At 45.5% G+C, this 13,318-nt stretch overlaps 1 protein-coding gene across 1 annotated transcript; it reads right to left on the minus strand.

The window, feature by feature from the left end:
• Positions 1-5,207: 5,207 nt before the first annotated feature.
• On the minus strand, positions 5,208-13,318 carry DAPL1 (death associated protein like 1). Its single transcript, XM_063342275.1, has 4 exons — positions 13,138-13,318; positions 9,831-9,918; positions 7,078-7,141; positions 5,208-5,519 (listed from the first exon to the last, which is right to left on the minus strand). The coding sequence occupies exons 1-4, from the start codon at positions 13,193-13,195 to the stop codon at positions 5,400-5,402; spliced, it is 330 nt and encodes a 109-aa protein (XP_063198345.1). The 5' UTR covers positions 13,196-13,318; the 3' UTR covers positions 5,208-5,399.

The raw sequence follows: 13,318 nt of genomic DNA on the forward strand, positions 1-13,318 counted from the left end.
CCTTGTTCTGTGTTCTGTTTGTAATTGACTACAGCTGCGGACACAGGGAATGCAGGAGGGATCAGGAATCAGGTACCGCTTGTTGTTACCATCGTTATGCCTTTTGTATCTTTACAACTTCTCGGGAGCCATGTCCTCTGTGAAATAACAAATGATGCTTTCATAAACTAATGTATTATTTTTTCTTTGAAACTTTTTCAGCAGACTAAGATATATGTCCTTGTAGGAAAGTAGCTGTGTTTTCTGAGGCTGGCTCAGCTGGCAGAACCCGAATAAGCCATAGGCATAGAGCAACCTCTTGTGGCAAAAATAGCATACACATAATAATTAAGAACTGTTGACATTTCTTAAGCTACTCTTGATATGAGTCATAAATCTCTATAAAACCTTAAGTATTAGCAAACAACTGGAGAGGTGGACAGTGTCTGTTAGCGGGAGCGTCAGCGATACTCAGGCTTCAGAATTGGAACAGTCCTGCTCTTCAGTTGAAGAATGAACTAAACATTGGTAGCCTGTTATAAATTAAGTGCCAGACTGAATTTTCTGCTAATACAATTATCTAAGAGCTCTTCATTAAAATCCAGCAAGAGTGGAATAATGGCCTGGAGTAGAATCCATGCCCAGGTTTGACAAGAATAATAGATGTGCTATTATGTTGAATCATCATTCTCTGTGTGGTTTTGCTGATGAAGGGAAAGCTATGATGGTCTCACCATGGAAATGGCAGTGCCTTTAGAGTTCACAGCAGCTGAGCAAGACTGAAGAGAGTTGGAGCCCCTGCCAGGTTCAGTGGCGCCCTGCAGGCGCTGGCACAGCAGCAGCGGGGAGGACGAGCAGCAGTCAGACAACGCTGTAGGCCTGGAAGGCAAAACAAACGGAACCCGGGTACCTGCAGGTGTGGTGGGCTGACCCCGGCTGGACACCAGGTCCTCCTCAGGCCATAGGGCTGGAGCACCTCCTCTCCCTCCTCCTTCACTGACCTTGGCGCCTGCAGGGCTGTTCCTCTCACGTATCTCACTCCTGCTGCTGTTGTGCAGGGCTTTTTTTCCCCCCTTAAATATATTATCACAGAAGTGCTGTCACTGTCACTGATGGGCTCAGCCTTGGCCAGGAGCAAGTCCGTCTTGGAGCTGGCTGGCATTGGGTCTGTTGGACATGGGGAAAGCTTCTGGCAGCCTCTCACAGAAGCCACCCTTGTAGTCCCCCACTACCAAACCCTTGCCACACACACCCAATACAGCAAAGAATCCCATGACATCTACCTTCTTTAAAAAGATTCAACTCACAAGTGGTCCAAAAAGTGTGGAATGCACACTTCTCCAGCTAAACCAATCAGCTGCAAATACCTGTCCTGCTCCTGCTGTGGGGCAGAGGACGGTCTGGGAGCAGCAGGAAGGGAGGAGGAAGAACAGCAGCACGCTGACACAGTGCTCCTCAAGGACAGTGAGGTTTCCGAAACCAAGAGGTGCTTTACTGTGAACCTTGTACGGGAGTTATGCACAACAGGAACAGTGACAATATGAGTGTCACAGGTGACACCAATGAGACCAAGGGATTTTTTTACATTCTAGAAATATACCCATCTACCACAGACACTAAAGAGGAGCTCAGCAAACACTTGGGCTTACGTGCATACCAGTAACCAGAACGTGCGGGGTTTGTACACCAGGGCGAGGCTGCTGTGCTTGAAACGATTTGCAAATCTGCGCACACTACGTCAGGAGGAACAGGCTGAACAAGTACGTCTTGGAAGGGATAGAGGCTTTCAACAACAGTTAATATTTATTTATTAAAATTAAGTCCTTTGCTATAGTTCTCTTTTACTGTAACTTCCCAAATCTCCCATGTGCCGTTTCATCCGCTGCAGTTGCACACACGAGTCAGAAATCCCCTAGTCTCACTTCAGACCAGACTGTGCGCTCACAGCACGTGCTGTCCTTCACTCCAGAGCAGTTGGAAGTTGTGCGCTGCCAAATTCCCAAAGAGCTGTCAGGCACCACCCAGCCCGGGAGCATCCGGGCAGAGGCTCTTCCTTGCCCCAGAGGAAATTCACTCCTGCAGAGACGTCCAGTAAACGCGTGTCTTAGGCTGTCAAACAGAACGTGTGATGTTACTGAGGCTGTGGGACCGATCCACATCTACTGAAACCTGTTTTCCCTGGTTTCATTGCCACTTGGCTTCAGTCGCTCCCATCTCTGTAAGGTGTTTTGAGGTCTGCAGGCAAAAGCAACTGCATATTAACCAACACTGTGTCCATCAAAATGATAAAATAAAGATTGACAAAAGAAATAATTTCCTAAACTACGCTATTCTTGTTGAATGCCTGCATCATTTGTAATAACCCTCAAGAAGCCTGAAAATAGGCTTCCTGCAAGGTTTTTTTCTCGCACACCAACTGTATTTGTTCCTTATGTTCTGAATTCAGCTGTAGCTCATATTTAAATAATGAAAGCAAAGTACTAAATTAAGACTTGAACCAGTTTAAACAAACTCCTTAAAACAGAAGATACAACTGATTCATCATAGTATCATCAATGATGGTTGTAAACACAAACTAAAATGACACAGAATGGAAGGCACAAACAGGATGAAAAATTGTCTATCATCTATGCATTCAAAATACTGTTTCAGTTTCCTGTTTAGCTCTTGTTATTAAGAATACTATTATAAGCAGAACACCTTAATAAATAGAAATAAATTAGAGAAAATAACGCACCTGATACTGACCTGTTGTATTTTGACAGCTGCACTAAAAAATTGACTTGGTCAAAGAGAGAGTTCTCTTAATTATAGAGCATTCTATGATGTTCTTAATTAAAAAATGTATTTACGCAGAATATTTTAGTTTGTTCTCTATACAAATATGAATATTTAATTCATCTATATAATATAGAACTTGCTAAACATGCACTGCACAGAGCAATATACAGGACCTTTTAAGCAGAACTATGACATCTATAAGCGACTGATGTCACAAAAAGTAATTTCCTATAGCAGCTACTTTAAACAGTTTAAATAACTATCAAAAAAACCCCAACAGCCAAAGTAAGTAAGGAGCAAAATCAAGTAAGGAGCTAAGGGAAGGGCAGTCAGGTCCTTTGGTTTGTCTGCTGCCGCTTGCAGCCACGTCAGTGGTGCTCACACAACTGCCACGATGAAGCAGGGCAGTGGCAGGTGCGGTTCCCACCGTGTGATGGACAGCAGGACAGTCCCAGTAGTCCCCGCTGGGACACTAACAGCATGCTGGGGCTGCGGGAGAGCAGCAGGGACCCCAGGCATCCCCATGCCCCCAGCATTCGGGTGGCTCCCCGCAGCAGGGTGCGGCTCACCTGTGTGTGCCAGGACATGTTCCGTCCCTTCGGGCACCGGCAAAGGCTGCTCAGATGGCTCCTCTGCACGGGGGTACCTTCAGCACAAATTGGGCAGGACAATCGGGTGTCGAGTTAATCTGGCGTCTGGGCGAAGGCTGGGTATAACTCAGGAAAAGACAATCCTTTTCCTACAAGGTCTCATTTTGCATTAAATCCTTGGCCAGAATATAAGTAAGTTTTCAGAAGCAGATTCCTTCACAGAAAGTCATGTTCATAAGGGCCCTCGGAATCAGATCCTAGAATTTTTCACTAGCCCTTTTCTTCAGAAACAACAAGGATAAAGATTAGAATTATAAAGATTTTACAAATATTCCTTCTGCAGGAAGCATGTATTAGCCACTGACATGTTAGAGCGCAAAGTGCTATTTTTGGCCTTGATAGCATGAATCATCATTTCAGGCACGATGGACAGCTTGAACTCAAGTCACGTTTCCTCATTTACCTTCATATTGACATTCATTCCTATGCAGTCAGCCTGGAGCGTGGCAGGTGTGCTATATAGGATATAAACGCAGAAATAGCTGTTTTCCAAATCCTGTACCTACAACTCAAAAATCCATAAAGTATTTCGCTGTTGTCGTCCAGGATAACAGTGACAATATTTTACAAGTAGCTACCAGTCAGTTAAGGAACATGGGAGAAGAGAGACATACTTCTTCACAGGAGCAGCACTATTTTTTTTTTCTTTTGCTATTTATTCAAGGTGCAACCAAATTATTTATTGCACATGCTACTAATCACCACCTCCTGTGATCATAAGTTAATATTTAATCAACACAAAGTAATTACATTTTATGAATGGATGACATGAAGCAGACATTCATCTTCAATGGTAACACTAATTCTGGGTGTCCCCCCTGGGATCCCTCTATATAAGAAGGAGAAGAGAGAGTGCGTTTCATCTGTTTGTAATAGATTTCCACTGTGGTCATGTGGAAAGCACACTATAAAAAAAAGCATCATTGACAATATAAGCATTTTTTGAGCATCACCTTTAATATTAAGTCTATTTGGACTCCTTGACTACAAATTTAGCAGCATATTCATCTGCAATCACTACCTTAAAAAAAAGCAGTCCCAGCAGAATTAAATTCCGAGCGAGAAGTCATGGAGCTACCCACCCATCCAGCAGCAGGAGGCGAGTACCGTCCCTGTGCTGGGCAGGACGGATGTTTCCGTTCTCTGTCACTGGCAGCAGGAGCAGGCTGGGCACCAGGGTACTGCCCGTGCTTGGGCCTACAATTGCTCCTCCCCGTTATGAAGCCTGACCCCTCCAGACCCTGCTAGTACCAGTCCATGCTCAGTCTCGTTGCTTCGCCTTGTACCCCGTTCGACGACCTTAGCCTCCCTACTCCATCACTGCGCCCTGCACTGGAGCCCTCCCTCCCATCCGCCCGCTCCCAGAGCTGCGGCCCAGGGCAGCACTTCCCTGCTCTCCTCCCCAGCACAAGGGGGTTCCCATCCTCACTTGCCTCTTCCTGCTGGCTGCAGCCCAGCAGAGGAACCTCTGCGGACCAGATGCACATCCTCACACAAAGAAATGCAAGAAAAAAAATTTTTTTCCACTGCACGGAAATCTTTCCCAGGACTTTCTGAAGTTTCTAATTATGCAAAAAGCCTAAGGCATACATTCAGCCTGCAACACCTCAGCCTAAACTAAAACAAGAAACGTGCCTTTCAGTTGTGACCTGCTTGTTTCGGATCATGTTCACTTCAGCTTTGCGATCATTAAATTAAAACACGAAAAGAGGGCTGAGAGTACTTCAGACAAAATTCACGCAGTAAGTGAAGCCGTTGGACCTCTTAGCACAGAGTAACCACCGTACACTAGTAAAACCGGGTTAGACAGAGCCATGATATTTTAATAAATCCCGAGTTCATTTAGCAACTCTTCTTATAAAGTGTTTTATTGGCAGTAACAGAAATACAGTAAGATACAAGGCACATAGCTTTTGATCATTTTACAACAGTGTGCTATTTAGAATAGAAACTCACTTTTAAGTAAACATGAGTATTTTAATGAGTATCTTAACATTTCCGTGGCTGTTGAATAATGTAAATTCTTTTAGGCAGTACGAACTTCTCCAAGGCAGGCTGTGGTTTTCGGTGAGTCACTTGTAATGCTGCTGCATGAATTTTGTGGCTCATCTGTAACATTAGAGGGGGGGGTGAAAAGTTGTTGTGATAGAATACAGCTTTTCTGCTATTCTCTTCCTAAATTCCATCATATGAAGGTAGGTTAAGAACAGTAGTAAAACCTAACTCCACAATAAGTTCAAGTGATCAATACATAAAAGTCCTGCTTACTCTGTACATTTATGAATAATTTCTGTTTTCAAAGTGATATGAGCCTGTCTACCTTCAGTGAGCTATTGCAGCTTTTTTCCCTGCCTTTTTTATTAGTTCATAGAATGAGCTGTCAAGATAAGGAAAGCAGAGCAGATCATCAGTATGCCAGAGTTAACAGTAAGTGGCTTCAAATTCTTATTTTCCCAGATTCAGATCATCATCATTACAGTATCTAATTATCACTTTCTGAACTATTGAGGAAGCTTCATGTATGAGATTCTGGAAACCACCAGGAGAAGGAAGTGGCAGGCGAGAACAGAGGAGATGGGGACAAGTGGAAGAGAAAAAGGATGAGTTGTATCTGTTCTCCTTAACAAGTGTAAGCAAAAATTCAAGATCTACGTACTAAAGCTATAATCACATCTGTTGATGAAAGGCTCATCGTTGAAGTGACGCAACTGATGTCTTAACAAGCCCTATGGATGAGGAACTCTTGCATGCTTCAGAATATGAAGACTGCAAGTGTATGAAAAACAGATGATAACTGTCAGATCTTCAGATGAGCACGCAAATTAAAAGGATGCTTGTTGAATCAGCTCTTGCCAAGTGTAGGTGTAAGTCTGAATTGACGGCCCAGCAAGAGATACTGGACAGTAGTTGTAAGCATAACGATGAATAGAAGGTCCTCCAACAGCTTTGTGACACTAAATTTTCAATGACCTCATTGTATTTCCAAGGGAGAAGTCAATAAGATGCTTGACTGTCTAATGTCAGGGCTCAGGTGAAATAGCTGCGTGTGCAACAACAGTGGGTACGCTGTGCCTGTTCTCTTGGGAATCACTTACAGTAGTTTGGCATTAGCTTCCACCTTGGTATCCACTCCGCACTCGTCAGCGAGACTACCCACTGCTCTTGAACAGCCGTCTTTTCCCTCTCTAAGGTGGACTCTTACAGAAATTAAAGCTACTTCCACAGTAGTGGAACTGAAGACTAGGTTTTGTTCTGGGTTGTAATCTCAGCTCTGTCACAAACTTCCTATGTCACTGATAATTCTTCCCCACATTTCAATAAATCTAAATCAAAATACCACTTAAAAAAAGGACACACCTTAATATCTTGCTGTACTTTTCCATAACAGGTATACATAACTGCCTTAGGGCTACTTAGTGTTAAACAGGAATGGAATCAAACGTAGCAGAGTGAGGAGGGAAGCCTGGCTACTTTTTAGCCATGTAGCACTTCAGCCACGCAACCACTACAAAAACAGTAGATCATCTCAAGAATATTTAGTGATAGATAACAAACCTACAAATGTCAGATGACAGCAATTTAAGGAAAATTCACTCCTTTTAAGAAATGTTTAGCTGTATGGAGAAGCCCTTACAAACACATATCTTGTTCTTCCAGCTGTACTTACTTTGCTCAGCACTTCTGCTAGCAAGACGCCCATGTTCTGAGATTTTGAAAAACTAGCAATAGCACTGTAAAGCAAAAGAAAAAATCATTTAGCATTTCCATCTCACAGAAACACTTGTCACTTTCATTTTACAGACTTAATACAAAACATTTTGTAATAGAAATTTATGTGTTGGAGCTAAATCCTTAAAAAAAGGTGTGCTGCCTCAGAATAGAACAATGCAAAATCTGTGTTGCACCAGCTGCTAGGAAAATTACCTCTATTGCAGCCTAAAGACTTCAGCAAATCTAGCCACTCATGGCAAGTAAAGCTAGGCAAACAGCATAAATCATACCATATTATAATGCTAAGTAATTTATTCTAATTAAAACTTCCTTATTTAAGCTAAACAATTAATATCTCTCAACAGGCCCTCCTCTGGCCCCGCTCCAACAGCTCCGTGTCCTTCTGCTGTTGGTGCCCCAGCGCTGGAGGCAGCGCTGCAGGGGGGTCTCACAGAGCGGGGCAGAGGGGCAGAATCCCCCCCTGGCCCTGCTGCCCACGCTGCTGGGGATGCAGCCCAGGCTGCGGGGGGTTCTGGGCTGCCAGCGCACATTGCTGGCTCATGGCCAGCTTTTCCCCCGCAGCACCCCAAGCCCTTCTCTTAGGGCTGCTCTCCATCCCTCCATCCCCAGCCTGGGCTGAGACCTGGGGCTGCCCCAACCCAGATGCAGGACGCTGCACTTGGCCTTGTTGAAGCCCATGAGGTTCACACGGACCCACTTCTCGAGCTTATCCAGGTCCCTTGGATGGTATCCTGTCCCTGATCTGAATCTCATCTGAGTCAGAAACTTAGGGGCAACAAGTCTGTATATGAGAGCTACTAAACTACAAAGTTCTCTGTGACTTCCGTGATTGCAACCTGACAATGAAATCCATCACCTCAACATGCTATGTATACTATATCGATTCTGGTGCAGAGAAGTAGTAAACAGGAAGGAAGTCAGTGTTACTGGCTCAGCTTTGTTCCAAAACATATAGTTTAGGTTAGTGTTCTCCGAGCAAGCAAGGAGAAACACACACAAAAACCTACAGTGGTGATTTTTGTAGCCTGCCAAGAAATATTGTCAATGTTGTAGTGTTAAATATGGCTGAATCCAGTTAATTTAAAAGTTATGCAGCTGATTACAACATTTTAGAGGAAAAAAAAATAAAATCACATCTTGGGCCAAAAATTAAGTTCAGCTGTCAGTCTAGTCACAAGCTTCCCTTTTAACTCCTGGCAAAACAATCTATTTCACAGCGACATTACTAGATTACAGTACTTTGTAGTGACTGTCAGACACACTGATACTATGATCGCAACGTACACACAGACATTCAACTGAAAAGGAAGCCTTCTTGACAGCAGCTACTCAGAAGCACCAGAGGTAAACCTGTTTATCAGAAGTAACTTAAATCTTGGTGTGGAAAAAAAAGTGGGATTCAGAACAAAGTCACATGGACAATTTACCTCTCCTGTCTAACTCAGGCTTTTTAAATGGTTACCTGGGTATTATAAAAACTCCATTGTACAGGGGGCTCCTTTCTTGTAGGTAAAAAGTAACTGATGTCCCTAAATCCACAGCAGTGGAAGGAGTAATCCACAGCTCAAGGGAGCTGGTTGGTATTCAAAGACCACTTCCTCCAAGCTCAGGATCAGTGCATCCCTAAGAGCAGGAAATCGGCCAAGGGACGCAGGAGACCTGCATGGTTGAGCAAGGAGCTTCTGAAAAAGCTCAAGTGGAAGAAGGAAGTCTACAGTAAGTGGAAGAATGGACTGACCCCTTGGGAGGATTACAAGAATGCCGCCAGAGCGTGCAGGGATGAAACGAGGAAAGCCAAGGTCGCCTTGGAATTAAACCTGGCTAGGGATGTCAAGCTCAACAGGAAGGGCTTCTACAAGTATACTGCAGGCAAAAGGAAGACCAGAGAAGTTGTGGGCCCACTGTTGAATGAGACAGGAGCCATGGTGATGGAGGATGCGGAGAAGGTGGAGTTACCAAATGCCTTCTTTGCTTCGGTCTTTACTGCTCGGCCCAGCCCTCAGGAATCCCAGGCATTGGGGAAAGTAATGGGGAAAGAGGAAGACTTCCCCTGGGTTGAGGAGGATCAAGTGAGGGATCAATTAGGTCAATTAGATATTCACAAGTCCATGGGCCCCGATGGGATGCACCCAAGAGTGCTGAGGGAGCTGGCTGAAGTCATTGCTGGGCCGCTCTCCATCATCTTGCAAGGCTGTAATTGCCCAGGATTTTCTTGGTTCTGGGTCCCTCTCCGGAGGCACCCAGCTCGAGCTGTCCGTGCTGCTTTACCACTTGAATAAGTTTTTTTTTCCCCCTTTGGATTATTGCCTGAGACTCTGCTACGGGAAACCCAGGGCAAAGAAACTTCCTTAACACTCACAAGTATCCTAATCATCACGTAGAGGAGGATGTGTACACCACCTCCTTGCACAGCAAGGTCATAGCTATCAGGACACAGATTTGTTCCAAGAGCAAATCACTGCATCAGGCTCCTTTAAACAAAAACTTAGCGCCACAGTGACTGGTTTCTGAACATCACAGCAATTATGAGGGATGCTAAGTACTCTGCAATAACTATGCAGTTCTAGATACGCCCCAAAAGAATTGCAGGCTCTTAAAGGGAACTTGTGCAAAAAAGAAGGTATGTGCCCCACTGCCTATGAACTTTTAACGATGGGGCAGGGGGGAACAAGCCCTGTGGTGCAATACCTTGTTTTTTCTTTTCCTGGAGGTTTAGTGTTTTTCTCAACAGGTCCATGTTCTTGCTTTTGAGACACTCTCATACCTCCAGCTTTGACTGCAAGAAAATACAGTTAATGTAAAAATATCTACAGAATTACATAATACATCACATACACTTAGAGAAGAAGAAAATGTTTATACCCCAGATAATTTTTAACAAGAAATCATCTTACAATATTAACACTATGCTTCACTTTTGAACACACACATACACAGAAATATGCCAAAGAGATCCAACAAAAAGTTTAAACTTCTGTGTCACCGCATACTCAAATCAACTTCCAAATACTATAATCAAGAAGTCAGAGGGGTTTTGGTCATTGCTAACTATATTAAATCTTAACACCTTATTATAGTAATGTGCGTTCTTCCCCCATAAATCTCAGATGTAACAGCTTCCATTATAAATTTTAATAAGCAAAACAAACAAACCTCTAAACACCACCAGGTTTTCAAACAGTCTCACTAACAGCAATAAAGGTTTCATGATTTGCTCAAGCTATTCTAGAATAAAGCTAATAATGCAGCTAAGAACCAGCTGCATACTTATCTTGTACTTGTGTTCTAACATGTTTAATTATATTTTATTAAGATATCTGCCAATCACAAAACCAATTAGCACTAATTAAGCTACAGACGACCTAACAATAACAATTTAAGTTCTGAGGCATATCAGAAAATTCAATTCTGAACAAAGAACATGTCAAGTTATCTAAAGCATCTTGTTGAAAGAAGTGCTTTCTCCCTGTTCATGAGTGTATTTTAAATTTTAAAACCGCGAGAGTAAGAAAGAACTTAGTATGCATTTCTCATTATTTTGAAGAAGTTGCTTCATCTTACAGCAAGGTTCCTATTCTTATGAATAATCAAGACTAGAGTTTTCAAACTCAAGCATTTGGGGGTGGGAGTGAATAAGAAATGGAAGAAAGTTTCATGAATTACTCAGCTAAATAGCACGAGAAATGTATTTGGCCATTTCTGGGTCAGCAGATGTGTCTGTCTTTTTTAATCAAATCTGACTACTCACCTTATATTTCCCGGTTGCAAGTTTAGCTTTAGAAACAAGAATTCTCCTTCAGTCGCGTACAAAGCAGCATTACAGTGCTGGAGTTCTGCAATATCTAGATGTGGCTTTTCCTTTCTTTTTAAAATTACATTCAGTTAATTATACTGCTGTATAAGCAGAAAATGAATCGCCTAGCCATCTTACAGCTGCAAATACACTAGAGATCTAGGCTGAACCAAATTCTTTTGGGAGTCTAACTGCAAAATGGAAAGTCTCCTCGGAAATGGAAGTGCCAACCATTGCCAATTATCTACCAGCAAAGAGAACCAATATTCTAAATACCCTCAGCTCACAAGGTGTGAAACCTGTCTTTGTCAGCAGGAGATAACGAGAGGCATCTTTAAACAACGACAAAGGATTTAAAAAATTAAACAAAACAAACAAACAACCCAAAGCACCCCGGAATATTTCAAGATCTTAGACCGATGTCGTCTTGACATCATGTTCCCTTTTGTAACAAGTTCATCCAGAACACCAGTGCAAGTTATCCCAAGTATTCTTCCACAGCTTATTAGGTGCTTAGATTTTTTTGGCTTTTTGGAAGGAGTTAAACTGCAAATGGGAACCCAACTAAAATTTTGGAAGTAGATAAAAAACCATAAATTAATCTAGATCCATGACTTTTGGTTCAGGACCATCACTAAGCACACAGGTACAGGATTAGTGATTTCTAAATACGGGCATTTTTTATAGTTTTAATTTAGCAAGGTGAAGAGATGCAGACACACAGGGAGGCAAAGGCATTTTAACACGATGAATCTTTACAAAAAGCATATGGGTGAGCTGGGGTGCTGGGGGGTGGGCGGGAAGGAGAGAGAGAGACAAAATAGGAGAAGATATTTAAACACTACGTGGCCAATCAGGAATTGTGTCTACTACCAACAAGCCCACAGAAGAAAGTTATTTATAAGGATTAGAAATAATGCAGGACTCATTTCAGTCTTTTCATTGACTTGAAAATAGCTGCTAGTAGCAGCTGTCAAACCTGCTCATACACACCCATGGCAGCGGAAGCGTTAAATACAGATGCTTCTGGAATGCACCAGAAATCTGTTTTGTAATTTTTTTTTTGTTTTTCAAAGCAATTAAAAGAGATATCGAAGTTTTAATATAGAGTTCAATTTTTTGATTTCTTTAAGTGCCCTGAAAGCCATGTAATCTAAGATTCAAGAATTAGGTGCCAGCAGATTTTAGGGGTGCGGTGAGACGCACAAGTGCTCTTAAGGCAGTCACTGCTCCTAATAAACCGGGGACACACGCACCCTAATTACCTCAGAGTAAGCAGAGGCTTCGCAGGAGCTGCGCGGGCCAAAGCTGCAGAAGCTCCGTGTGTGCCCGGCCCCCGCGGGAGATGAACCGACGCTCTGCGCTCCGAGACCCCGCTCCACACAAGTCACGGAGCGGCGGGCGCAGGAGCTGACGGCCGCCTGCGCGCACTTACACGCCCCCAACGACCAACCACCCGCCCGTTGCGGAGCCGCGGTGGGAGCTCCGCGCTGAGGCTCGGCCGCCGGCGCTGCAAGGCCCCGTTCTGCCCGGGTCAAGAACGCCGGGGGGAGGTGGAGAGGGAAAGAAAATAATTTTCACGTTCCGTTAAGAGGCGAGGTATCAGACCGGAACGCATAAAAAACCCCATTTCATTACAACATCGATACCTGTTTCTGTCCCCGTTACCCGATAGCGCATTCCTGGCAGCGAGCGGCAAAGCCCGGCGCCGCCCGTCCGCCAGACCCGAGGGGAAGCACCCCAGGCCACAGCGCGGGTCCTGCACGGCGGGCTGAGGAGGGAGCGGCCGCCGGACCGACCGCCACACAGCGGCCCCCGCCCTGCGCCCGGCCGGCGGCGCTGCCTCGCACAGGGACCGGCCCGTCCTCTCGGCTCCGCCGCCTCGACCGGGGCGGAACAGGAGCCCGCGGAAGGTGGGAGCGCCGGCTGCGGCGGAACAGCGCGGCCCGACCCAGCCCGGCGGCTCCGCGGCGGCCGGCGCTACCCGGTGCCGCCTCTGTGGGGGACGGTTGATTTCGGCGGCCGCGCCCCCTCCGAGCCCCGCCACGCTGCCACGGGGCCGTCGCTGCCCGGCGGCCCTCGCCCCTCGGGGGGAGCCGCTTCCCTCGGCCGGGGGGGCGCCCGCCCGCGCCGCGGAGCGGGAACGTTTCCCGCACCGCTTCCCGCGCAGGGAGCCCGGGCGGCCGCGGTCCCGGCCCCTACCTGCAGGAGGGCGCCCGCCCAGCGGCGAGAACGGCGAGACGCGCCTTCGCCGCACCATGGCGGGGCCGGAGAGCGGTGCCGTCTGCGGCGGGGGGACGGCACCTGAGCGCGAGGTGCGCGCGGGAGGGGCGATCGGGAGCGGCGGCGGCGAGGGGCGGGCGGGAACCGTGAGGGGCGGTGG

The sequence above is a fragment of the Chroicocephalus ridibundus genome, chromosome 7, assembly GCF_963924245.1.
Source record: "Chroicocephalus ridibundus chromosome 7, bChrRid1.1, whole genome shotgun sequence".
NCBI classification, from domain to species: Eukaryota; Metazoa; Chordata; class Aves; order Charadriiformes; family Laridae; genus Chroicocephalus; species Chroicocephalus ridibundus.